Raw genomic sequence first — 27,032 nt, 5'->3', positions numbered from 1 at the left:
TGGGATGGCAGGCTTTGTGTGATGGCTCCTTTTGAGGAACATTGTCTTAGCTGGAAGGGAAGCTGTGTTGGAGTTGTCCTCATTTATTTATTTATTTTCTCCTCTCAAAGGACCCAAGGCAGCTTCCCTCATTAGAAGACAGCATTTAAAGCTAGTTCTCAGTCAGTCAATCTACCCAATTGCTTTTCATCTATCTTGGATGGTAGCAGAGTTTAGGCTGATTTCAGGGAAGATCTTTCAGGAAATAATCCACCTTCTCCCTCCCAGGACACAGATGGCAGATACTGGGTAAGTGGCCGAAGCGAACAAGAGGCAAAAGAGAAGGCCGCCAAACTCTTCAAGGTGACCCCGGATAAAATCTCCCTCCGGCAAGGTACAGCACCTAGGGGTGGGTGGGGTGTGAGGTTTGGGGAGGGAAAGTGGTAAGGAGGCTGGGAAGTGCAAACAGGGGACGAAATAGGTAAAAATAACCATGTGTTGGGACAAGACAGGAATACGTATTGTTTTTCAAATAGCAGTGCTGAAACTTGCTATAATCAGAAGGGCCGTATATCTTTTATGGCAAATGTGGGTTACCTGTCAGAGCCCCTCTCCCTGAGATCCACCTGCCACACCACTCGTATCTCTCAGGTGTTGATGCTGCCAGTGGCCATCTGGAAGGAGGCCAAGGACGTCCACCATGAGGAACCGGGCCTTCTCAGTGGTGGCCACCTTCCCTGTGGAGTGCATCCCCCGTGGACGTGTTCCAGGGCCCTTTCCTCCCACTCTTTAGAAAGCATAAAGATACATTGCTTTTAAGAAAGACCTTTCAGAACCTCCTCCCCTAATAATGGTTGCTATTTACGCTTATATGCAAATTGTGGTTTTGGATCCATTGCCACCATTTTGGATTCTCTCTGTGTGTGTGGGGTGGTGTTTTTACATTATTGCAGCTTGGGTGGGTAGGGGGATAAAAGGTGTTCATGTTTATGTTCTGTGTTGGAAACTGCCTAGTGTAGTGGCCTGCCACAAGAAGGGCAGGGTAGAAACTTAAGTACCATGTTTCCCCGAAAATAAGACAGGGGCTTATATTAATTTTTGCTCTTTAGGGCTTATTTTCTGGGGATGTCTTATTTTTTTCATGTACAACCATCTACATTTATTCAAATACAGTCAGGTCATCTTCCTCTGGTTGCTGCACAAGGGTGGAGGGCAGGGTTTCACTTCATTGGGGCTTATTTTGGGGGGTAGGGCTTATATTATGAGCATCCTGAAAAATCATACTAGGGCTTATTTTCAGGGAAACAGGGTGGCAGACAGACAGAAAGAAAGAAAGAAAGTGTGATCGCTGGACAAGAAACCTGTTTAGACTCCCTCCCTCTATAACCTGTTAGCTGATCCTCTCAGCCCCTGCCTAGGCCCTTTAACCTACCTCCCGGCAATTTCTGTGACTTTTTGACTCTCCTCAAAGCATTCTGTCTATTCTTCAATGCACAGAGTCATAGAGCTTCCCACTCTACTGGCATACATTTGCTGCAGAATGTTAGGATTACCTTTGGAAATTGCTCGTTGGCCCACCCCTGCTCTCACTTCTCTGCTTTGGTCCATGTGCTTCTTCCATGTGCTTCTTGTGCCTCCCTTGCAGATGAGGATGTCCTGGACACCTGGTTCTCCTCCGGCATTTTTCCTTTCTCTATCTTTGGATGGCCGAACCCTGTAAGTCTACCGTCGTACAGGCAGGGCTGTGTGGATGGTTGTTGGGGTGTGTGGGATGTTTGTTGGCTATTGCTGTTCCCAGATTTCATTTCTTTTAATTTTTTCTTTCTTGCTTGCTCTCCTCTTAAGAGTGAAGATCTCCAGGTTTTTTACCCAGGGACTCTCCTGGAAACTGGGCATGACATTCTGTTCTTCTGGGTCGCCCGCATGGTTATGTTGGGGCTGAAGCTAACGGGGAAATTGCCATTTAGAGAGGTGAGAAAAAAGGTTTCAGTATTTCTTTCCCTTTCTTCACCACCCTTTCCCCCATTTTCCTCCCCCCCCCCCAAGACCACTGCACTCTTCACAGCTAGGACCAAGTTTGACTGAAGCTTAGATGACTTGCACCCTTAGATTAAATGCACAGACTTGCAGAATTTTGAGTCTGAGAATTGATTTGTATTTTCAAACAAGTTACTAGACCTTATAAGAAACGGAATGGGAATCTTTAAAATGGGGGTGGGGGGTGGATAAAATTTGAGGTGGTGAGGATGCTTAGGTCTATTTTTTTTTCTTTGTTTCTCTGTTAATGGTTATTGATTCTTGCTGCTGAGTTTCCTTGAGCCAACGTCGGTCTTTGCACTTTTGGAATCATAACTGGAGGCCTGCCTAGAGATCTCGTGAAATACTTCAATGTCAGCTGCCTCTTATCCCTGGCTTGTTTCCCCAAGTGGAACAAACCAGGAATGGGGGGGGGGGACACATGCCATGAGCTGCTTGATTGTCTCCCAAGCTAGGCAATAGGCTGTGCTCAGCCCCAAGTCATCGTTTATCATGGTATGCAATCGCAACTCTTCCCAGCGCTGTTCTAATGTGCTCCTGTCCCTTTCCAGGTTTACCTTCATGCTGTTGTTCGGGATGCCCACGGCAGGAAGATGAGCAAATCATTGGGAAATGTGATTGATCCCCTGGATGTCATCACTGGCATTACACTGGAGGTGACCTCTTGTTCTGCTCTCGGGATTCGGGGACAGGTGTCTTATAAAAGCAGGGCTGCAGCTGACTTCAGCGTTGTAATGGGTTGTTAACTGGGTACCTGCAGGGCACGTGGCCAGCAGAGTGATGTGCCTTGGTTTTTGAGAATCTCATCTGCTTTTTTGAGGATTACCCTGAAACCTGGACTTCCCAGGGAGAGAGCAAGAGAGCAGTTGGTGAATGGTATGGGAGGAAGGAAGGGTCACGTTAATGATGTTCTAATGTAGAGAAAAATATGAGATGACCTGTGTTGGAGACCTGTGTTGGCCAGCGGCCGCCTTTGGTGGTTTCTCTTTGTTTGTCCTAGACATTTGTGATGGCCAGTCCAGCTTGAAGGAGGTGATGCAGACCTCAGCCGCTTCTGCATTGTTCTGTTTGTCAGGACAGAAACTGGCTCTGGATCTCTGGGTGATCAGTAGTGGATCAGCAAGGTTTACTGACTCACAACATGTTGCAAATGGCGAGGAAAATGGAAGATTTAAAAGCAGCCCCTTGCTGTATGCTAATTGTTTATTTTGTAGCTTCTCCTCCTGGAATGGGAGCCTTTCTTAGCAGCTTCTGGCCAGGTTGTGGTGCAATACTGGGGGCCCTGTTAAGAATGTTGTGCTAGAATGTAAACTTCCGTCTAGGTGGGACTCTGCGTGTCTTCCTCAGTCTCCCTCTATTAATTTGCACCTGGCTTTCCTTAGTGGACCTTGAGATTCTTTTAGGGAAACGTGGTACATCTGGCATGCCTAAAGGCTGGACACCTCAGTCACTTATCACATTGGGGTGATAAGTCCACAGACAGAATCATCCTTGCCAGCTGGTGCAATCTGACCCTGAGCAGCTTGGCTGGAGAAGATTTTCCCTGACACCCATCTGAAGGCATGCGTTATCACCCTCCCTATAGACCAGCTTTCTCCTAGCGGGCTGCTCTCCAGATCTGTGGAGGAACCATGACTGCCATCTATGGTGGTGATGACACATCTGGAAGCAACCAGGTTGGGAAAGGCGATTATAGGCAGAAATAGTCCACCTGGACTTAGGTGGACATCTTTGGTTTGATTCAGAAGAGGATTTTCGAGTGCTTGGCCTCAGCTGCAGATAATGAGAACAGTTCCACATCTGTGCTTTGGAGGGAAGCAGCGCTTTCTGCTCCGAGTTGGTTGAAGAAAACTGGGAGAACGGGAGCTGTCAGGTTAGGGGAAGTGGAGAAAAGACACTTTTGGGGATGGCGACATAACCTCCTGTTGCACCTTCATGTTGTTATATTCTACAAAGAACCAACCTTTTCTTTTCTCTCTCGTCTCTTTAGGGCTTACATGCTCAGTTACTAGAGAGCAATTTGGACCCTGCTGAAATGGAGCGAGCAAAACAAGGACAGGTATGGTTTCCCCCCCTCTCTTGCAGCTGATGGGATCCTGAAACGGCACAGAACACTGACCTCATTTGGCCCTTTTAGTTTCTGTGAATAAACAGACATGACACTCACAGTTGCAGGATACCTTTAAGGCTAAGTATGATATACCTATATCTGGCTGTGGGAATTAGCTATCTGGCTGCAGAGCCAGAAGCCAGGAGTTCGATTCCCCACTGTGCCTCCTGGGCCAAGCTGCACAGTTTCGGGGCACACCCAGCGGAAGGGAACCATGTCTGAGGACTCTCTTCCTGAAAAAACCTGGAAAGGGTCTCCATAATTCAGAATTGACTTGATGGCACATAATTATTGTTGTTATATACATGTTTGGATAACTTCTTGACAGGTGACCAGTCTAACAAACTGTTCTATTTCTGACATCTCAGTTGTGAGGATTGTGTGGCAGAACATTTCAAGGTTAGTGTGGGAGACTGCCTGTGTGTGAAACCTGCGGGTAACACACTCTGCTTGCTTCCCAGAGATCCGATTACCCCAGTGGGATCCCCGAATGTGGGACAGATGCCCTCCGGTTTGCTCTGTGCGCTTACACATCTCAAGGTAATTTCTCTTTTTCCACCTCCCTCCAAAGGAGGCGTGCGCAGCCTGCTCCATTTCTCATCCTTGGCCTCCCCTTCTCAGGCTGATGCCGTGATCCCTCTCTTCCTTCCCCTGCTCTTTCTAGGCCGGGATATAAACCTCGATGTGAACAGGATTCTGGGCTACCGGCACTTCTGCAACAAACTCTGGAACGCGACCAAGTTCGCGATCCGCAGTCTTGGGGGCGAATTCCGGCCGCAGCCCAGCCCAGAGGTAAAGCCTGTTTTCTCGTGGTTCCCTTCTCTGTCCTCCCACCACCTTCCCAAACGCAAGGCCTCCTTTCAGTTCCCCCCCCAAACACAGTTCTGTGGGGTACCTTTAGCATCACAGCATGCAGAGCACAGGTGGTGGGTCTTAGATTTCCTCTCCCTCTGCAACCTCCGCGGGTCAGAGTCCTGCCCCTCCCCTCAGGACCACCAGGAACCTCTCCTTCTTAACAAGCAGTCTCTCTTGCAGCCCAGCGGCTCTGAGAGCCTCATTGACAGGTGGATCCTAAGTCGGCTGAGCCATGCCGTGGAGTTGTGTGATGTCGGATTCCAGGCCTATGACTTCCCAGGCATCACCACAGCGGTGTATAACTTCTGGCTCTATGAGCTATGTGATGTTTACCTGGTGAGTGTCATCTCTTGAGTGTGGGTGCCCCTCCCCCTACTTCTGGGGGCTGTACATCTCTTCTTTTGGACTTTTGGAGGGATCGCTTATATATTAATTCATTCCATTTTTTTAAAATTGTGGATAAAGTAAACCACACCAATACAGAATTATGCAAGTCAGCAGCTGAAATCCTGTTGTGCAGTTCCGCATAACGAGGATCATATCAGCGGCGGCAGCAAATTGCTGTTGATTAAAAGGCTTCCTTTGGGATTTTGGGATGCACCTGACTTTGTCACATTGTGTACAAATCACAAGCAGCCCCAAATTACCTTTAATTGGTGGTGATATGCCGTTGATGATGATGTGACTTCCATTGTGTACACAAAGCTGTGCAACAGGATTTCAGCCAAGACATGTACTGAGTAGACCGGTGTTTCCCAAACTTGGGTAACCCTGCTCTTTTTGGACCACAACTTCCAGAAATCCTGGCCAGCAGAGCTAGTGGTGAAGACTTCTGGAGGTTGGGAAGCACTGGACTATCTGTCTATCATTTATCATCAATCAATTAATTAGATTTCTATCCTGCCCATCTAGACTAAAAGTCTACTCTGGGCAGTTTACAAATTTAAAAACAATGAAACCAGTAAGCATATATTATAAGTCCAAGATGGAAAAGTATAAGAAATTAAGATACAGCAGGAGGGAAAGCCTGCCCAAATAGCCAGGTTTTGTTTCTGAAAACACCCAGAGAGAGAGCCAGGTGGATCTCCACTGTCAAGTTGTTCCAAAGGCAAGGGACCACTGCCGAGAAGGTGCGGTTCCTCGTTCTTTCCTTCCGGACCTCCCTCGGCGGTCGACTCCTTAGCCACCCAGCCTGGCTGGAATGAGTGACTCTGGCAGAACTGGGTGGGAGAAGGCGCTGTGCTAGATATCGAGGTCCTAAACCATTTAGGGCTTTATATGTAATCATAAGAACTTTGAAATCAATGAGGAAATGAATGGGCAGCCAATGCAAGGTGGCCAGAGTGGGGGAAATATGGTGGTACCTTTTCATCCCAGTAAGAAATCTGGGCGCTGCATTCTGCATCATCTGAAGTTTCCGCGTCATTCTCAAAGCCAGCCCCACGTAGAGAGCATTACAGTAGACTACTGTTTTAGATGTATCCATCCTAGTATCAAAATCCATGCTGGGCCATCCGTCTCATCTTGCAACAAACTGACCTACAAGATAACCATACCAGCTCGTTCTGACCCTCCACACAAAGCTCTTATGAAACAAGACTTCTGTGTTTCTTTAGGAACGTAGTAAACTGAACTGGATAGCCTTATTTTTAATAACTTATCCGGTCACCCTAAGTGACAAGGGATTCCATGCAGGCGAACGGGCGGGCGGGCCAGATTTGTCCCACTTCTCCATCAGCCTGCTTGACAGAAAGGAATGTTGTTGTTTTTTCCAAATTATTTATTTTGCAATCCCCACCCCCCACCCCCCGGCTGATTTTGTTCCTTTGAGGCCAGCCAGGAAATGAAGGTTTTTGGTCTCCAGTCAAGCACACTAGTGAATATTAGGGACATGCTGTTCTGTGTTTTCAGACTGCAGCCCCCCAGTCATGTGACAGCAGGGGTGGGTGACTGGCCGGCCAGGCCGTGGCTCTCCCAAGCGTGGCAGAGGTTGGGAGTCATAATCCCGCTATCCACTAGGATCTACAGAGGGCATTTCCCCAAGAACTGTGACTCCTCGATAGCATTGCAGCAGCTTTCTTGTTTTTTAAAAAGGCAAAGCCCAGGAATATGGCAGTTCTAGAGATAAATAACCCAAAAGCCCTCCTCAGAGGGGGCAAAAATGTAGAAGTCTGCAGATTTGTGTTTGTGGGCTGCAATTCCCAGAATTCTGCCTGGGGAATTATGGGAGCTGCAGTCCCATAACACAAAAGAACTCACCCCTAGCCAAAAGGTCTATCAATGCAGGAACCTTTTCCAGCCTGATTTGGCTTCAGAGAGGTTTTTTGGGGGGGGGGCTGTATTTCTGTGCTAGGCAAGGGCAAAAGGGTAAACGAAAGCTCTGGCTGTCAGTCGCTAAGGCCTTAGGGTCTTTCCAAACTTGGAGAATGGGGAAAAAACTGTACAGCCGCTGGAAGCCACCGAGTGACAGTGCCATGGGGAGGAGCCTAGAGGACCAGATTTGGCCCTATGGCCTCAGGTTCCCCACCCTGATACATACAGTGGTGCCCCGCTTAACGATTATCCCACTTGACAACGATGTTTTTGCGATTGCAAAATGATGTTTTAACTGACTTTTTTCGCTTCCCGACGATCGGTTCCCTGCTTCGGGAACCGATTCTTCGCATTACGACGATCAAAACAGCTGATCGTTGGGTTTTCAAAAGGGCCGTCGGCTGCTCAAAATGACTCCCTGCTGTTTTTAGGAGGCATTTTTCGCTGCACAGGCACCCGAAAATAGCCGCCCTATGGAGGATCTTCACTGGATGAACAGGTATTTTGCCCATTGGAACACACTGAACGGTTTTCAATGCGTTTCAATGAGCTTTTTTATTTCGCTTGATGAGGATTTTACTCTACAGCGATATCGCTGGAACGGATTATCCTCGTCAAGCAAGGCACCACTTGTATATTGCAAGGTGGGTACCATTTGTAGGCTAGTCATATACAACACTGTGTTACAATAGGACCTGGTGTGCTTACACACGTTTAAATTTGCCACCTAGGAGTGCCTGAAACCCGTCTTTGCTGGTCCAGATGAGACGGCCATCCAGACCGCCCGGAATGTTCTCTACACCTGCTTGGATGTTGGGCTTCGCCTTCTCAGCCCTTTTATGCCCTTTGTCACGGAGGAGCTGTTCCAACGGCTGCCCCGACGGTGCCCCTCCTCTGACCCTCCCAGCATCTGTGTTACCCCTTATCCTGCCACAGAGGAGGTAACGGGGAGCACATTCTTCAAGCTTGCAGGCAAAAAGAGGCATGGTGTGGGTGGAGTCTTCGTGGTCCATGAGCTGAGGGGTGGTGGTGGCAAATGGACATGAAACAGATTTTGAAATGAAAATACAGTCAAGAAAAGGGACGAACATTTACAGCGTGTTTTGCAATGTGTACTGTATTTTATTCAAATTATTTCTTCAGAGAGTGTAATAGGTTAAGTTCTGTGCCTGCCCCCCTCAGTGCAGAAAATTCTGGCTGCTCACTCATTTGCTGTTAAAAGTCTGGACATGAGAATTCAGCCCAGGGTGTCCTTCTAATTAGTTTGAACTCGTGAAGCCCAACCAGTTTATACATCTTTTTTTTCTGTTTGACCTCAGTACTGCTGGCGGGACGAGACCCTGGACCGCACCATTGACTTTGTGCTGAGCATTATTAAGGCGGTGCGTTCACTCCGGGCAGACTACAACCTCACCAAGACCAAAGCTGACTGTGAGTACCAGGCGTGAGGAGAATGGCAGGTTCTTAATCGTCGAAATATTGAGAAGAGGCTGGTTGTGGAGGGAAAGGAACAGTGTTCACCCAGGCAGCTATTAGAAACCAAGGAAGCTAACCTTTTGAGGCGGAAAGGTTGCCGAATCCCCACAGAATCAGTTAACATGAGGGTTGGGTCTCGTTAGCAGACTGTGCTCTCTGGTTCAGAGCAAGGCAGAGCAGGACTGCCTCGGGTCATGGCTGATGAGGAGTTTGGAACTGGTCGTCCTGGTTCCCCGCTCAGCACTGGGCTGCTTTATTTATTTTATTTATTCGACTTGTATGCCACCCGCACTCTGCACTCCACACTTTATCTAGCCGATGTTGGGATGTTACATTTGGGATTGGTTTGGTGGGGTGGGGGAGAGGAAAAGAGAATCTGAAACGCTACACTTTTTTCATGCATTATCAAGGATACTCAAAAAAGGTCTGTGAGGTTTCAGTCGCAAGAGTAATACTTTTAATTATTAACTTGTCAAACTAAACATGTTAAACAAAGATCACAATAACCCTCACTTCGCTCACTTCAGTGGGGATTGGGCTTCTTTAAAGCGCTAGGTTCCTGAGCTTTAATAAAACACATTTGTGTTTGGTCACAATGCCCCCCCACACACACACAATGTGCCCCAAGAATTTGTCATTCAAGGAAGGGGAAGGGGAGGCAGGCGACGGCTGGTCTTACCGGAGTCCATGGTGGAATGCGATTTTATCTTTCCGGGCCGTGGAACTGCCAATCCCAGAATTCTTTGGGGGGGTATGTTAATAGCTGCAATTAGAGCTTTTGGTTGGATGGTTTACTTTGCCAGCTTGTATTGCCAGCTTGTAGTTGTTGTTGCATGCTATCAAGTTGCTTCTGACTTATGATAGCCCTATGAATTAGTGAAAGGTCCTATCATTAATAGACTGGTTCAGGTCTTGGAAACACAAGGCTGTGGTTTCCTTTAAGATTTGTTGTCAGTCTTAATTCATAGTTAAGATTAGGTCTTACTAAAAGTTTGGTTCAGGAAAAATATTTTCATATTTCCTAAATGCTGTTTATAGATGCCCCTGTAATAGGAGGTCCTTTACACCCAGTCTGCAGTCTGGTACCAGGCCTTGACAGGACTGGGCCGCAGAGACAGATCTCCCACCCACCCTCACATACACACACGGACGCACACACGCCTTGCTCATGCATGCACAGATGCACGCACGGGTGCCCCACCCATCACCCATGGATGCCACCCCCCCACACACACACGCTAAATTGATCCGCGGTTCGGAAAAGGTTGGAGACTGCTTTAGATGGTTTACAGAATAAAACTACTGTATTTTTCCGTGTATAATACTATGCTTTTGTCTAAAATTTTAGACTAAAAATTGAGGGTTGTCTTATACACAGAAGTAAGCTGAGGAGAGTACAAAAACATGTGGTGGGAAAAGCAGGGATCAAATTGTTCCTGCAGGGCTTTGATCCCTGCTTTCCCCTCCACTTGCTAATCCTTAGCAAAAGGAAAGCAGCAATCAAAGCACTGCAGGATCACCTTGATCTCTGCTTTCCCCTCTGCTTGCTAAGTCCCATGGGGCTTAACAAAAGGAGGGGGGAAAGAATCAAAGCAATCCGGTGGCTGTATAAGGGGGAAAGGGATCAAAATGATTGTGCAGTTGTGGGATTGCTTTGATCCCTTTCCCACGGGGCTTAGCATGAAGGGAGAAAGCAAGGATCAAAGCGATCCTGCAGCGCTTGGATCCCTTTCTCTCTACACTTGCTAAACCCCACTTAGATTTCTTAATTTTGGGTTAGGAAAGTGGTGGGCATCTTATACATGGGGGCGTCTTATACACGGAAAAATATGGGTATGTTTTAAAAACATACAATAAATTTTGATTCATAAAACATTTCTCCACAACTCATGTTTGTTTCGAGTTCTTAAATCATATTTTAGACACCTATTGAGAACATTTATATCACTCTCTTGAAACATACACATCTCTAAATTTTTATTATATGTAGCAAATGATCATGAAAATCCATCTCACATAAAATAGAGAGGGAGGTTATGTTGGGGGGATGTGGTGAGAATCAGCATTCTTTGCCAAGATAACAAAGTTGAATTCCTTGAACCGAATGAAGTTCACAAAGATGCATATATTTGCCTTTTCTGTTGCCAGATTTATTAGGCTTCAGCCAGTCACAGAGCTACACAGAGCTCTTCAGAACTACCTTGGATATTTGTGTTCAGTCACCCATCTAAATTCAGAGGTTTCACCTAGGAATTGGGAACCGGTTAGATGTAGGTTGTGACAGACTAAGACGTCAGAAATGTGGGTTAGAAGTCTCACTTGGCCCTGGAAACATCCTGGATGACAATGCTAAAACCACACCTTAAATATCTTACGTACATTAAAAACCCTGTTTTGGATTCCCCTAAGTGGGATGTGACTTGGCAGCACAGAATGACAACATCAGACGTTGCTCACATGCTTTCAGGGCCAAGACCAGCATCTTAAGGGCTAGAAACCTTTTTTTTAAAAGGTGGTTTGGGATACTGAATTTTGCATTTAATTTTGATTTGGAGGTTTATATGGAACTGTGGGATTCACACAGTTTTGTGCACAGGATATTCCTCCCTGAGAAACAAAAGAAACAGCAAATGAGTATAGTTACAAGCTTGGGAATACAGTGTGCTGGCCAACCAGGGTATGCTGCACTGTTTTTGAAACTGGGGAAAGCTTTGGCAACCCTTCAGAGGGAAAGATGGCCTGAGTTGTCAGGCATGATTTACCAATTTTGCAATGAGATGCAGTGACTCCACAATTTGGAAAAACTCACTGTTTTTGCCACTAGCTAGGGACTCTAGGAATATTGACTTTGCCAATCCGTGGATAGTGATTTCCATAGATCTCTAAGGAGGAAGCAAAAGGGTGGAGAGGACTAGCTATTAAATAGAGGGTGCAATCCGCTCAGCGTCTCTGTGACTCCGATCGCCTCTTTCCGGGCTTTCCAGGTTATTTGCAGTGTCTGGATTCTGAGACAGTAAAGGCTGTGACTCCCTGCTCTGAGTACATCCGCACCCTCTCTTCCTCCAAACAAGTGCTGGTTCTGGGGACTGGGCAGGATGTCCCTTCAGGTTGCGCCGTAGCCATCGCCTCTGACAAATGTACCATCCACCTTTTGCTCAAGGTAAGGGAGTGCATGCATTCAGTCGAAAGAACCGGGGAAGCCAGAACTAGGGAACCGAAATAAATCTTTAGAATGGAACATTTTTCTTCCTAACTTTTGGAAGACAGTCATGCTGCTTATCCTCTACTGTGATGTTCTCAGGTTTTGCATAGGCAACATACGGTGGTGCCTCGCTTAACGAGGATAATCTGTTCCAGCAAAATCGCTGTAGAGCGAAATCCTCGTTAAGCAAAATAAAAAATCCCATTGAAACGCGTTGAAAACCCATTCAATGCGTTCCAATGGGCTGAAAACTCACAGTCCAGTGAAGATCCTCCATAGGGGTGGCCATTTTTAGTGCCTATAAAGCGAGGAATCCATCCAAAAACACAGCGGGGAGCCATTTTACATAGCAGGTGGCCATTTTGAAGCCGCCGATCAGCTGTTTTAAAAACATCGTCTAGCAAAAAATCAGTTCCCGAAGTAAGGAACCGATTGTCAGGAAGCGAATTTTGCCTATTAAAACATCATTTTGCGATCGCAAAAACGATCGCAAAACAGTCATCGTATAGCAGTTTCGTTGTTTAATGAGGCAATCGTTAAGCATTGTACACTGTATCTACAGTGTACAATGTTATACAGCTGGGTGGAAAGGGGGCACCTGAAAGGGACTTAGTCATGTTAAGGGGCCTATAGTTTGAGCTCTCAAGTTCATGAAAAAGAGCTTGGAAAAGGGGGTGGTGATAGTAAAGAATTAATTCTTAGATGGCTTTGAATCTAGGCTTCTGGCTTCTATCACAGCCCAGGCCTCTACCCTCCTACAGCAGTCGTTCCTAACCTTGGAGTAACCCAGGTGTTATTGGACTGCAATTCCCAGATACCTTCACTGCTAGCTGTGCTGGCCAGGATTTCTGGGAGTTGTAGTCCAAAAAACATCCGGGGACCCAAGGTTGGGAACCACTGTTTTACAGCGGATATTGCTAGCAGCCTTTCTCCATAGTTCAACTCCATCCAAACCTCTAACCTTCAAGAAGAATAAGCCATACCAATTAGGCCCGCCCTGTGCAAGTTGATGTAACCATCGTGCCGTTCTGTGCCTTTCCATCCCTTGTACCAGGGCTTGATCGATGCTGAAAAGGAGATCTCCAAACTGGCAGGCAAAAAAGCTGAGCTACAGAAGCAAATTGCACGGTTGCGGGAGCGCCTAGACAGTCCAGACTATGCTGCTAAGGTGCCAGCCAAAGTCCAGGAGGCAGATGCAACCAAGGTAATGGGCGTTGTGGCTGAAACTCTGAGGCCTAGTGTATCATGAAGCAGTCAGATATTATTTTAGCATGCCGTTGGGCTCAAAATGCACAGTTCGGGGGGGAGGAGGGAAAGGGTACAGACGGAAAGGTGCTGTTGGAAAAATGGGAAGAAAAGTTGACACGTGACCATAGAACAAGAAACATGCTTGAGTGGAAACGTGCAGTAGCAAGAGAGTGCTTAAACTCTTGCAGAAGCTTTTTTTAAGCACTCAAGTAATACAGTAGGATCATCCTATCTGCTGGATCATCATCCATGGATTTATCCGCTGCCTGAAAATGTTAAATAAAAAGCCTACAGAAATATGTATTTATTCATATTTTCATGGTGTATTTATCAGAACTAGCCACTAGAGGGAGCCATTGACAATCCAAAGCATAGCATTTGCTACTTCTGAATTTTTCAGCAAGGGAGCCGATCCCACAATACCTACTGTATTATGAACTTAGAGCTAGATGACGAGAGCCAGTGTGTTGTAGTGGAAGGAATGTCAGAGTACAGCTCAGGAAAGCTAGATTGAAAGTCACTGAGGAGGGAGGAACAATGGTGAATCTCTCCTTGAGCCTCTTATATATCTTGAAAGCCTTTTAGGGGTGCTGTTGCCAGAAGTGACTTCTGTTGAAACAACAGAACATAAGAAAAACAATACTGATAACTGTATCAGTTTTGTCAGCAGAAATTTGAGGCAGCAGGAATAAGCAGCTAACACTGTTACACACTAAGGCAGATTCATAAACGATGCATTGTACAATAGTAGATAAGAACTAGCAAGTCTACAAGTTAACATCACTGGAACAGGGTGTATGTAAGGGGTAAAGCACCCTTTGCAATTGTTCTTTCTGTGAGAAATCTGACTGTTCAGTTACAAAATCTCAAAAAAATCATAGTCACTGATGCTTCGCTCTACTGCAGTGTTTCCCAACCTTGGGTAACCCAGATGTTCTTAGACTGCAATTCCCAGAAGCCTTCCCCACTAACTACTGGCCCAGGTTTCTGAGATTTGCAGTCCAAGAACATCTGGGTTAGCCAAGGTTGTGAACCACTGATGTGTTTCTCATGGGGGAATACAAGAAGGGGCATTTCAGACGAGGATGGGAGAGAATATAGATGTCCCATCAATAAATACATTTTGCTCTTCTTTTCTCAGCTGAAACAGAGTGAGACTGAATTGCAGAAGTCGGAGGAAGCCATTGAAAATTTCAAGAAAATGATTTGAAACAGAAGGAAGGGAACTCACAGGACTGTTAGATTCTATTTACCCAGAAGGTTGGGATGCAGGATTGGGAAACTTTTTAAATGCAAATCTTTTTCAGTCAAACAAACAAAACCTGTTTTTTCCCCTCGTTGTCGCTTCTTGGTTTATTCTCTTTTCTTCAAGATACTATATTAAAATATTTTGCTGAGTTAAAAAGTGAAATCTTCATTGGTGTGTGTAAAAGAAAAGAGGAGGTGTTGGTGCAGAATCTGCACAGGCTGTTCAGACCAGGGGTGGAGAAGTAGGTTCATTGTTCGTGGACTGCAGCATCAAGGGAAAACTTGTATGTCTGAATGGAGCCATCTCAGCAAGACATTTTGGAGTGCCTCGAAATGCAATGATTTTCCATCTGCCCACACATCCCTGTGTGAGTCATCAAAATTGTAACCATCAAATAATGCGGAATCAAGTGAAGCACCTAGGACCCAAGACTTAAAAGAGCAGCTGGGAGTTAGCAGAACTGTATTTACCCCACGGCTGTAATTATGTTATCTGAAAATACATGTAGACATTCCGTTTTTAAAAAAATTAGGAGCTGAATTCTGCAATCTCTTCAGCTTGTTCATGTTGCGCTAATGGGTGTCAATTCTCATAATGTGTCTTCTTTGTGATCTGTGTGAACCACACGTTAGGAGAAGCCTAATGACTCTAGAGAGTCAACTCCCCAAAGACTAAAACTGAATCTAAGAAGGCAAGAGGGCATCACACTCCAGCCTCCAAGATGTCCACATCACAACTTTATCTTGGCCAATGCTCACTTCATGGCAAGGACTCTGATGGTCCAGGGGACTTGGGTATGCTTAGGTCCTGCACCCAGGAAAAAAGACGTACCATTTCATCCGCCTTTAGCCACTCCTCAGAGTGGAGGCAGCTTGCCCAAGAAACTCTGAGCGAGCTCTCTTTACTCTGATAGAGCCCAAGGGGTGTTCAAACTGAAGAGTTGTTTGCATTCTGAGAGTGATCTCTTTCCTCATCCTCTGACTGCTTCAACCTTGAAAGACAGGAGGTCCCCTCGTAGGAAGAGGCATTCACAATCACATCACCTCCAAGAGACAATGCACCCTGCTCAATACTATTTTGAGGCCACGCTTACTGCCTTTATCCACTTTCGTTCTATGATTATCAGGCAATACAGGGAATCAAATCTGTTGGCCCATTGCCTTGCACTCAACCACCTTATGGACATGAAACCTCATCATTGAGGTTGCCACAAAGTACCCTTTCAGAGCTTTGGCTTTCAAACAGCCTGAAGAAAAGGGGCCACATTGGTCAGCCCACCCGGACAACCACTAATTCAGTTTTGACCGCAAAAGTCTACGGAACTGAAGCAACATCTGTGGCAACATCGTCAGACCGATCACTCACAACTGTAAACAGTTTCAAAGCCCCCAGTTTTGTCCACCCAGCATTGACATACTAGATCCTTCACACAGGAAACTAGGCCAAGAGAGTCTTTTGCAATGAAACCCCCAATACCAGCCACTCAGCAGAAGGGATCCACTTCAAACTCCTCAGCCACCAAGTTCCCAACACTGAGGCCAAGGAAGACACAATTTTCAGAATGACAGGCCGTCTTGTGATCCATCGCTTCAAAGCCCGCCTGCAGTGGGAGGTCCCAAGACCAGTCCTTGGTTTCTAACAAGAACAACACACTCTCCGACCCAATTATCAGGGCAAGCATCAACCGTGCGCCATCAGTTCCAAGATGGTCCCACCTAAAACCAAAATCTAAAAAAGATATAGCTATCTCTAGACTTCTCAATTCCAGCGCATCTCAGCCTAAGGCAAAACACACCAAGACAACTAGACTTGGAGAAAGAACAACAGGCAATCAGTGACAATTCCCGCTTTCAAGATTCTGATAACTTTCTTGGATTAGTCCCTTTCCATCCTAGCCACCATTCGTGAACTGGATGTGGGGGACATGAATCTCTCCTCCCCATTGGAGGATTTTAGGTCCTACTCCAACTTCATTCTTAGAATGGCCAAGTCTCTGCAAATAGAAGTTCAACAGCCTCCTCCACCAAGGTCAGATCCAGTCTATGACCAAATCAATAAGAATGGCTCTGGTCTATATCAGTATGTTCCCTTCACTTTTAGATCTCATGAAGCAGCCTTCCACCATGCCGCCAATGTCTAGGTGGGTAGAGAACTTTTATAAAACAAACGATGAAGAAGAGACCGACCTTCCTGCTAAGATAGAACAGCCAAACTCCATCAAAGTCAAGGATTCTCTCAAAAAATTCAAAGGTTGCCATAATACAGCCCCAAACAACATGATAGATATCAGTGGAAGGAGGATTTACGGCACTGCTGCACTGGCGAATTATCAAGCAGCAATGCGTGCATATCACAGGTTTCTTTGGGACAAAATACAACCGCTCCTCAATAGTCTACTGGAGGGCAAAAAGATCTGTGCATTGACCTTCTAGTAGAAGACCATGTCCCTAGTGACCCAAGAAGTGCACACTGATTGATACACCACCTATGAGGAATAGAACATAGATTGACAGCCCAGGAAGGGCCCTCCCGGCCACACCTACTACAGGCAGCATGGAAGGTTGTAAAAACTCCAGCAAGAACTTTTGTGCTTTTCCCGTCAACTTGGTTCCCAACTAGCAGCATAAAAGTACACAACAACCTGATTTAGATATACGGAGTACTTGTGGCTACTGAACTATAAGTGGACCCTCTACTTAAGGAATTAATCCGTATTGGAATGGTGGCTGCAAGTCGAAAAGTCTGTAAGTCGAATCTCCATTGACCTACAATGCACTGAAAACCAATTAATCCCATAACCAGTGGTTTTTATTCTATTTTTATTCCATTTTGGTTTTTTTCTGGTCTGTAAGTCGATTCTCTGGCTGCAAGTCGAATCTAAATTTTGCAGCCAGAGAAGTCTGTAACTCGAAAAGTCTGTAAGTCGAGCCGTCTGTAAGTCGAGGGTCCACTGTACTTGTTGACACACAACAAATTTAAACCTGATATTCTTAACTTTCCTCAGATCTTTGGGCAAACAAACTCATGTAACAGTGGCCCGTCAAACTAGTTCTAGAATCATTGAGCTGTAAAGGTGGAAGGGACACTAAGGATCATCACGTTCAGCTTCTGCCAAAGTAGGAAAGTCGCGGCTTAAGCATCCTTAATAAATGCCATTCAATCACCATTTAAAAACCTCCAATGAAGGTTTTTAAGGTGATGTTGCATGACAGGATGTGGTACCATTATGGTATCAATGTGGAACTTACTGCCTTCTCAAAAATAAGCTTTCTTTTCTCTCTCTCTCTCTCACTCAATCCTTTCTGTTACTATTCCTATTGAAGTCATGTTATAGGCATGTAGAAAGTGTGCCCAATCCTCAAGTTTGAGCTCAAAAAGCTATGCCTCGCATGAACTCGTGTCTCCAATCAGGAACTTCCTAGTCCCCCACTGTCTTGGCGTATTATCTCCCACACATATAGACCCACCTCTTTGCTCTGTATTTGCCTCCACACTATGCCAAATTCTCTGATTCCATCTGTGGCCCTAATATGGTACATAGGAAAGCCAATTAGCATTGCATACACCTGGGAGGCAGGAAAGTTTTAAGGGTCGGATCCTACTTCTGCACTATTAGAGAGCAGGCCAGGTAGGTGGGGCTTGTTAGCCATGGAAGGCAGCCCATCTAGGAGAAGGAAAACTCCGATTTCAAACCTCCACTGCCTTGTGGCTATATCCACTCATGGAAAAGGCTTCAGGAATTAACCTAGAGGCAAAATCCGGAGCTGGAGTCCCGAAAGCAGTTTGCGTCATTCTGCCAACTCCTGCGACGTTGCTGGAACCGGTTGTATTGGCTCTTGCCTTTCCATTGGACCATTTCATCAACGTGGAGAGGAGGGATTTGCTGCTTGGGTAACAGCCTATCCTCCATACTACTTTACCCAGGCTTCATGCTCTGGAGAGGACACTCCTCGATTCGGAGCATGTCGCCATAGTCTCTCGAGACTGAAGGATGCCTATGCTATGCCAACTAACCTTTTTTAGTACCCTGACTTTGGACGAGGCGGGTGTGTTGAAATACAGCTCCTAGATTCCACACACACAAACATTATTAATCTGTTGTCGTTCTCCAGCTTTTCTCAGTAGTTTTTGCCCTTTGCCAGTCATTGGCGACACAGAAATTTTATAGCCAGTGAAGCTTTTCACGGCACAGCTATAAACATGTCCTGCAGAGCTAGGTGCTTTCAACAGCGCAGCACAGGAACTGCTTGGCTAACCTGGCATTCTCTGCACCCCGGTGTTTCTTCCAATGTGCCGCTAAATTTTATATGTAGTTGAGAAATTCTGCTTTCGAGTCTCTTTGCCTGCCACAACCCTTCCCCAACCCCCCCCCCCCCAAGATATCCTAGCTTCCAGCCTGTTCCTTTTTTCTGTGCCCCACCTCCTCTGCCTTGGTAATTCAGTAGGGTACTCCTTGTACGTACTCAGCAATCTCCTGGCGTGACTCAGTTCTCTGTTCTGAGCCAAGAAGGCACTTAGCTTAATATGGAAGAACCTTTTCCTGATGGGCTAAAATTTATCTCTTGTGGGTGAGGTGCACTGCAGATGGGTGCAGAAGGCATACTACGTATAAGCCCTGAAGAGAGCCAGTCCTATCATTGGGCAGAGTGAGGGAATTGCTTCAGGCAGCAAATTTTGGATGCCAAGAAAGGGCAGCATAATTGAAGTTGTTTGATGCGGCTGTATATTTACTGCCAGTGAGGTAGGGAAGAATTCATGGGATTGTCTTCCTCATACAAAAGTAATTTGGCTGGTGTCGGGTACCCTATACCTTTCGTTGGGAGCTTGACAGCGACGTGTTCCCATGCCTCAGGCAGAAAAATGCCTTAGGCCAGCCCTGACCATCTGCACTTAAGGCCTTCTACTTTTTTTTAGTGAGGCCTAGTAGCCCTGGTGTAAGGCTTAAGAAAACAACACAACAAAAACTATGGTGCCTTTAAGATTAAAAAGGTTATTTCAGTGTAAACCTTCCTGGATTATAGACTACTTCAGATATACCACACCGTTCTGAAATAAACATTTTTGCTCTTAAATGTGCTGTCGAGTCACTTCTGACTTCTGGTGTTCCTAGGAAGGAGCCATCTCCAAGAGGCCCTGTCCTCAACAGCTCTGCTCAGCTCTTGCAAACTCAATCCTGTGGCTTCCTTTAGTGTGTCAGTCCATCTCATATTTGGTCTTTCCCTTTTCCTGCTGCCTTCCATTTTTCCCAGCATTATTGTCTTTTCCAGATAATCCTGACTTCTCATGATGTGCCCAAAGTAGGACACACTCGGGTTCAACATTTTTACCCACAGAGATGGTTCAGATCTTGATTGGATCTAGGACCCACTTGTTCATATTTCTGGCACTCCAGGGTAATGTTTAATGTTTAATAAATAAACATTGTTCGGCTTTAAAGTATCACCACACTTCGGTTTTGGCTACTGCTGAAACAGGCTAATATGGCGACCACAACGTTGCTCAGCACATCCACTTTATCCGATCTGGCCCCGTGTCTTTCACAGCAACCACCTGAGAAGATATTAAACAAGTAAAGCTTTTCTCCTCATTTGTGTCTCAGGTGCTATTAAATATCTATTTAAAAACTGGGGGAAAGAACCAATAAGAGCTATGGAGCTGCTTCTGTATTCCAGGAATACAGTAGACAAGGTGTTGCCCTCCAGACAGTGTTCCAGACTATGGAACGCCCTCCCAACTGAAATTCGCCTGGCGCCGACACTGATGATATTTCGGCGCCAGGTCAAAACCTTCCTGTTCCAGAAGGCTTTTAATTGAAATAACATTAACTGTGGGTCTTGATGATGGCAATTTAAATTTTAATTTGTATTTTAATCGTATTTTAATCAATTTATATTTTATTGTGTTGAATTTTAAATTGTTGTAAGCCGCCCAGAGACCTTTGGGTAGAGTGGGCGGCATATAAATAAAATAAAATAAAATAAAATAAAATAAAATAAAATAAAATAAATAAATAAATAAATAAATAAATAAATAAATAAATAAATAAATAAATAAATAAATAAATAAATAAATAAATAAATAAATAAATAAATAAATAAAATAAATAAATAAATAAATTACAAAACTCATCAGCCTTAGGCAGCATCGTCAAGGGGGAGGAATACTAAGTGTTGTGACTTAGCAACATTTCTAGGGCCACACCTTGCTCACCCTAGTGGTACCCTTAATTAAACTCCCATTTGACTTAAGAATCCAATGAATCAGTTTTCTGTTTCAATATATGCTGTTTGATTTATCTCTGTCTGCCCACCTACGTTTCTGGGGTACCTTCTTTATTAATGATTAATGCATTTTAAAATGTTCATCAAGATGTTTAACCGATTGGTAGGTGAGTGCATCTGTTCTCTACCTTTCCAAGCCTTGCTCCCAATTGACTTCCTTCAGGCCAGGGGGATCTGTTGGTTCATCCTGGTGAAAAGGAAGGTGGCTCCCTTCCAGGTCTGTCACTATCATCAGGCTAAGCGAGGCAGCTGAACCTAAGAGAAAGGAAAGGAGATGGTTGTTTACTTTCTCGTTGTTGTACTTGCTGCCAGGGAAAACTGCTTGTGTGATTTTTCTGCCTCAGGGCCCGGGGGAACAGGTCTGGCATTGAGTACTGCGCACTTTGATTTGAATGGGAAAAAAGGGGATGCAATGGGCTGCTATGTCAGCAAAATGTTTTGCATCAGCCCTGCAGTCTTCCCTCTTTGATGCACACATATCAACCGGTGCATGAATCCAAGAGGAACAGGTTGTCTGGGAACGACACAGCTTGGCCCTTCAACACGTGGAATCAACTGGGGGTGGGGAGGGGAAACTACTATGGCAGCCACCCATGCTGCCTGGTGCCATCCTGTTGAGGTTGGTACCTCCCTATGCCTAAGGGTAGGGCAGGTCCTGCCTGCCGAACTCCTCTGTTGTACCTCCAGGACTTTGCTACAGGAGCTCGAAAATATAAGTGGATACCTGAGCCCAACTTGTGCAGTCTCCCTGAACACAGAGGACTAGAACCCACCTTTCAGGGAGAAAACATTGCAGAAAGTGGCAAGGAAGACCCAGGGCTTCGGTATCTCAGGACAGAAGGTTCAGGATTCTGGATACCATCTGGGTTCTGGCCAAGGCAATGGATTGGGGAAAAACTTGAATTAGTGTGTGTGTGAGGAGTGTAGAAGTATGGTTCGAAGATAAGTGCGCACACTCCAAACAGCTATGCCCTTGTCTGCGATTATATCAACTTTTACAGGAATATAACAAATCCAGAAACCAAACCAAAAGTATACTAAGATGTATTTCAACATGAATGTACACGGACTTCAGATTACCATGCATTTCTTCAGACACATGGGAGTGCAGTATCAGTCCCATAGGTTTATGCACATGGTTGTCAGTGCGAAGAGGGATGCAGACATGAAGGATGAATAAGGACCATGACCTTAATAATGCAAGTTGTCAGTGGTTACATATAGTGAACAAAATATCTCAGTGTGTTGTGCCAGCTCAAATCTCCAGTGCCGCTCCACAGAAGGCAGCCAGCTCACATCACCTGGTGGCTGATGGGATTATGTATCCTTCCACCTAAGGGCAAACTCCAGAGGTGGCCCCAGAGTGCCACCAGAAGGAGGGACTAATAAAACCACTTGTGACAACATTACAGCTAGAAAACCCTGGGAAAGGGGTTACCTTAACTGTGGCAGCTCAAGAGGTGAAGTGGCAGGTGGGAGATTAAAACTAGGAATGATGAGTTTGGCTAGGAATAAATTTGCCTTGAAAACAATCCTTCTGCTTTCCCTTGCTCTTGTGCCTCGAACACCGCAAAAAATCAAGCCATGACTGAGGTTTATCCCCAGCGGGCTGCAAAAAGCGGGAAAACAACAAAAGGACCCCCCGAGCCCCTTAAAAGCTGACCAATAAGCAGGTGCTCCAGCGGAGAGGCTGGCCCTGGTCCCCTTTGCGCGGGCACAAGGCAGCCCCTCTTCGTTTCTGGGCCAGGCGGGCAGTTTCCAAGGGCAAATGGGGGGGCTCCTAGCTTTTCGGGCGCGGGAAAGGGGGCGTCGGGGTTCAGGAGCCCAGCCAGGACGCCTGAGTCCTTTTTGGGGTGGAGCCACTCCGGGTTTCACCGGGTGTTATCTCTGCCCGCCTCAATTCCCCCCCCCCTTTTCTTTGCTCGTTCGCCGTTCGCTCAGCACCCCTCCGGCGGCGGCGGCGGCGGCGGCGGCGGCGGCGGCGTCCTATCGCTCACGTGTGCTGTAATTATAGCCCGTGACTGCAGCGGCGGCACCACTGGATGGCACGGAGGATAGCCCTCCCCTCCTCTCCGCCCCGATCCCAACCTTTTGTGCCACCTGCTATTAATAGGCGCTGGCGAGCTGGGCGCTGCGTGGGCACCGGGAGCTGGCAGCCACACGCCCTCCCTCCCACCCGTTCCCACGTTCATAGCCGAGGACACGGTAGCGCGCGCGCACACACACACACGCACACCCCTGGACGCTCAAGGAGACAGACGCCTGAAGCCTGCCTGGGTAAGTCCGGAGGACGGGGTTGCTGGGTCTCGGGTGTGTGTGTGTTTGTGAGAATGAGGGTTTTCTTTGGGGTGTGGTGGCTGGGAGGATTCCCTTCAGGGTGCAGGTCGGGGAGACATGGGGGGGGCTGCACCTTGGTGGGCTTAGCCCCTTACAATACTTACTCTTTCCAACGCCTTTTTTTTAGCCTTTTAATACCTGAGCCCCGCACCTTTCAGCCCTAAATGTATTTACATATTTTACTTATATGCCGCCCACACCACCCAAAGGTCTCTGGGCGGCTTAAATGGCAGTAGAAAGACATCTTTATCACATATGTTTCTCTCTGCCCCTCTCTCCGCCTGTTGTTATTCATCCTCCTCCTCCTCTTATCTCAAAAACCTAGTCCTACCCACTGAATGGGTTTACAGCTGGGAACAGGTGCAGTCCATTGGGCCTGATTCAGACCTTCCCCAGGTATCCAGCTAAAGTGCCATCGCACTGACTGGTCATCTCGTGCCTCCTCTCCCCCTCCCTCCTAATTAACATGGTTTGATTAAGCCCCCCACCCCAGCTTGCCTTGGCACCTGATGTGACGATTCTCACCTGCCTCAAGATTAACCAACGTTAATCTGTTTATTGTTAGGGGTAAGTACATTTCACACAGGTCTTGGCTGAACTTTTCATTTCAGAGGCTGGGGTCAGTTTTGGGTAATTGCAGTAAAAAAAAAAATGAAACCCTTTCCTCAACCGGACCACTTCCCAGTTGGGGGCAATGACTGGGTGTAAATGTGTAACTCTAAACAGAGTGTGTGTGTTGTTGTTGCTGTGCTGTGTATCAAAAGCAGGGAATGATGGGTGCAGCTTGTGCAGCAGTGTGGTATAGAGTTTTCTCCACATTAGATGCAACGCAGTTAGCAGTTGTGTAAATGTCTCTTTTAAATGTAAATTCCAGCACAGGGACTGGGTTGCGACTGCCATGTATGCAGCCGAAGGGAAAGGTTAAAGCTCTCCTTGTGCCTAGAATTGACATGCATTACTTGGGACCTCATGTAGTTTGACCACAAAAGTAATTTGCTGTAACTTTGGATCATATATGTTACTCTCTCTCTCACGCGCACACAAGATCATGCTCTTTGAATTTACAATAAGTAGCTTATTGTCATGACTACAGGTCATAACAAACAGTGCCATACACATACAAAAAAACCCATATGAGCAAATTGCGTGGTGTTAATTATTGTAAGCCGCCCAGAGACCTCTGGGTAGTGTGGGCGGCATATAAATTGAATAAATAAATAAATAGTCATGGTCGACTCTTCATGAGATTGCATATGATAGACCATAAAGTGGGAAGAGACAGAAACAGTGGTAATAGAAAGTGTTAATGAGAAGGTTATAGCAACCCACTAAGTAGGATTATATTAAATAACATTTTGTTTTGCCTTTACAAAAGCAAATAGAACTTCAGCTAGGCTGCAGACCTGCAGACCTCTTCTTTAGTTGGGCGTTAATGTCTGCTTGAAGCTATTCCCAGGTTATGATATAATAGGATTGTGGGGTTTTTTTAAGTTCCATACTCAGAATCTCTACAATCTTGAAGCACCTCTTTCCCTTAGAGAAAATATGAGTGTTTATGAATGTACCAATTTCATGGGTGCAGGTTTTGCTTTTTCTCATAGATAGTGGTGCTAGAATGGTGGAATTCTGTGTGAAATTAACTGACAGTAGATTCAGGACAGAAACAGAAGAGAGTGTATTTCCTAATTACTCAGATTGGGTGAGGGCTGCTGGTTTAGATGACTTTAAAAGAAGTTTGGCTTCATTTATGGTAGCTCTTCTCTTTAACTGAATAGAACGTCCTTGTATAGGGTAAATATATCTGCAAGGATAAAAGAACAGGAAAAGGCTATTGCCTTCATGTCATGATGATGTACATCCCTACACATCTGTGCAGTGCTATTGGAAATTGTGGCTGATACACATCCCTGAAGTTATTCCCAGCTTAAGATATAGGGATATACAGGACGCAACAAGTTAAGTCATATGTTATCTTGTCTGTCAGTTCAGAGCAAAGTCTAGAAATGTAAAAATGTTTGGACTAGCCCACACGTCTCTGCAACTGGATTCTGGGAATTGCTGTCAAGGAAGATACCTTTTGCAGGCTCTTATTAGAGTCAGCAGGAGGGTCTTTGACCAAATAAGCAGATTGTCTAGCAGGACACATTAAGTGGTTCCTGTTCAGGACAGCCGGCCAGGAGCTTTAAATGAGACCAAAGGTTCCTTGTTCGCATCAAACAAGGCTGGCTAAGTGGGACTAATGAGAAATAGCAAATGCCAGTGGTTCTCAGGGCACTGCAAGGGGGCTTCTGTGGTATTTATTTATTTATTTATTTTATATCCCGCCTATCTGGTCGGTTAAGACCACTCTAGGCGGCTAAGCTACCTTCTAACAGGTAGTGAGTAAGGCTGGAAGGAGAAGCCTGGATTCCTCTACTTTCAACAGCGTGCGCTGATCGTGGTGTGTTTTGGGCGAAGTCAGGAGAGGAGCAGCTCTTATCTTTGAAGCCCAAGCTGCCTGCCTGAGCAGCCAAGTTCTTGGAAAACAAGACAGATCTCAACTGTCAGCATGCAGAGTTTGTGAGAAATATGGCAAACCACCCAAAAAGAGAGGAATGGGGGCTCCCCAGTTTTTTTCCTCATGCAATGGTGTGCAATGAACTTATATGTGAAAAGCGATCATGACACTGTTTCTGATGCGAAATAAATTTACTTGATTGGATAAACCAGAATGAGCTTTTATGGAAGGACCTTTTGCAGAGCACCTGCTGTTTGCCGGTGATAACACTGCACAGGTTGATGTGGGATTATACCCTTTGTTTGTCCTGTTAAATAATGGCAGGTAGACCCCTGAGTGAAGAGGCAGCTCAGCTTTTTTTCCTCTAGGACCCCAGCCTTGGTCTGCCGTTTCAGGTGGCAGTCTTGCGGTGGGAGGTTTGACATCTTTCATGTTCAGTGAGGAAGTAAAGGTAGCAGATGCTAAGTAAGGAGCAGGCTGGTAGATGGGTGAACCTACCTAGAACACATTTGAGGGTCAAGTCACCCATTATGTAGAGATCTTTCCCTGTGGCTTTTGACCCACCTCCAGGAGGCAGTGGAAGATAGGAGGGCCTGGCATGCTCTGGTCCATGGGGTTACGAAGAGTCGGACATGACTTAATGACTAAACAACAACAATCCCTGTGGCTCAGTGGTAAAATCAGGACAGCTTTCTTTCCCCTTCTTATTAGGAGGAGCAAGTGGATCTCCAGGTCAGACATCTCTCTCTCTCTCTCTCTCTCTCTCTCTCTCTCTTTCTTTCTTTCTTTCTTTCTTTCTTTCTTTCTTTCTTTCTTTCTTTCTTTCTTTCTTTCTTTCTTTCTTTCTTTCTTTCTTTCTTTCTTTCTTTCTTTCTTTCTTTCTTTCTTTCTTACTTCAATTTTTACCCTACCTACCTAGTGGCGAGGCCACTATTCTGAGTGGCTTGCAGTCAGGTCAGCAGCATAAACTAAAATTCAATAAGGACATCAATTAAGAGATCCCAGCCTAACTGTCTAATAAATTCTGAACTAAGATAAAGGTAAAGGTTCCCCTTGACAATTTGTCCAGTTGTGTCCGAATCTAGGGGGCAGTGCTCATCTCCGTTTCCAACCCATAGAGCTAGTGTTTCGTATGAAGACAATCTTCCGTGGTCAGGTGGCCAGCGTGACTAGACACAGAACGCTGTTACCTTCCCACCATGGTGGCACCTATTTATCTACTCGCATTTTTGCATTTTGCATGCTTTCAAACCGCTAGGTTGGCAGGACCTGGACAAGCGACCGGGGCTCACTCCGTTGCGTGGATTTGATCTTATGATTGCAGGCCTTCTGAACTTGCAGCACAGAGGCTTCAGCGGTTTAACCCGCAGCGCCACCATGTCCCACCACATCCCAACCAACTAAGATAGAAGATGGTGTCAAAACCATAAAAATCAGCCTATAAAACC

General features: G+C 45.8%; 2 protein-coding genes and 1 long non-coding RNA gene across 5 annotated transcripts in view; 2 read left to right on the top strand and 1 right to left on the bottom strand.

Annotated features, from left to right (window-relative positions):
* The window catches only part of VARS1 (valyl-tRNA synthetase 1), a 42,341-nt gene extending 27,716 nt beyond the window's left edge, over window positions 1-14,625 (top strand). For both annotated transcript variants that reach the window (XM_020815353.3, XM_078388683.1), the window contains 13 exons: window positions 268-373; window positions 1,625-1,695; window positions 1,825-1,950; window positions 2,568-2,672; window positions 4,007-4,075; window positions 4,588-4,666; window positions 4,791-4,918; window positions 5,162-5,317; window positions 8,026-8,235; window positions 8,614-8,725; window positions 11,755-11,930; window positions 13,027-13,176; window positions 14,362-14,625. In XM_020815353.3, coding sequence (XP_020671012.3) covers window positions 268-373; window positions 1,625-1,695; window positions 1,825-1,950; window positions 2,568-2,672; window positions 4,007-4,075; window positions 4,588-4,666; window positions 4,791-4,918; window positions 5,162-5,317; window positions 8,026-8,235; window positions 8,614-8,725; window positions 11,755-11,930; window positions 13,027-13,176; window positions 14,362-14,430 — 1,557 coding nt within the window. In that variant the 3' untranslated portion in view covers window positions 14,431-14,625. The remainder of the gene's footprint in view (window positions 1-267; window positions 374-1,624; window positions 1,696-1,824; window positions 1,951-2,567; window positions 2,673-4,006; window positions 4,076-4,587; window positions 4,667-4,790; window positions 4,919-5,161; window positions 5,318-8,025; window positions 8,236-8,613; window positions 8,726-11,754; window positions 11,931-13,026; window positions 13,177-14,361) is intronic.
* Window positions 14,626-19,863: 5,238 nt separating this feature from the next.
* Window positions 19,864-23,032, bottom strand: LOC110091285 (uncharacterized). The gene is made up of 3 exons (XR_013542721.1): window positions 22,927-23,032; window positions 20,879-21,005; window positions 19,864-20,019 (listed from the first exon to the last, which is right to left on the bottom strand). It is a non-coding gene; the product is annotated as an uncharacterized LOC110091285 (long non-coding RNA).
* The window catches only part of VWA7 (von Willebrand factor A domain containing 7), a 31,280-nt gene continuing 26,986 nt past the window's right edge, over window positions 22,739-27,032 (top strand). Inside the window, exon 1 of one of the 2 annotated variants that reach the window (XM_072989098.2) lies at window positions 22,739-23,027. In XM_072989098.2, coding sequence (XP_072845199.2) covers window positions 22,793-23,027 — 235 coding nt within the window. In that variant the 5' untranslated portion in view covers window positions 22,739-22,792. Of the gene's footprint in view, window positions 23,028-23,556; window positions 23,655-27,032 lie in introns of those variants that run through there. The other variant, XM_078388684.1, reaches the window with a different exon arrangement.

This window comes from Pogona vitticeps, chromosome 2 (genome assembly GCF_051106095.1).
Source record: "Pogona vitticeps strain Pit_001003342236 chromosome 2, PviZW2.1, whole genome shotgun sequence".
Lineage (NCBI taxonomy): Eukaryota > Metazoa > Chordata > Lepidosauria > Squamata > Agamidae > Pogona > Pogona vitticeps.
The sequence above is the reverse complement of the archived record's forward strand: the minus strand, read 5'-3'. Positions and strand labels throughout refer to the sequence as shown.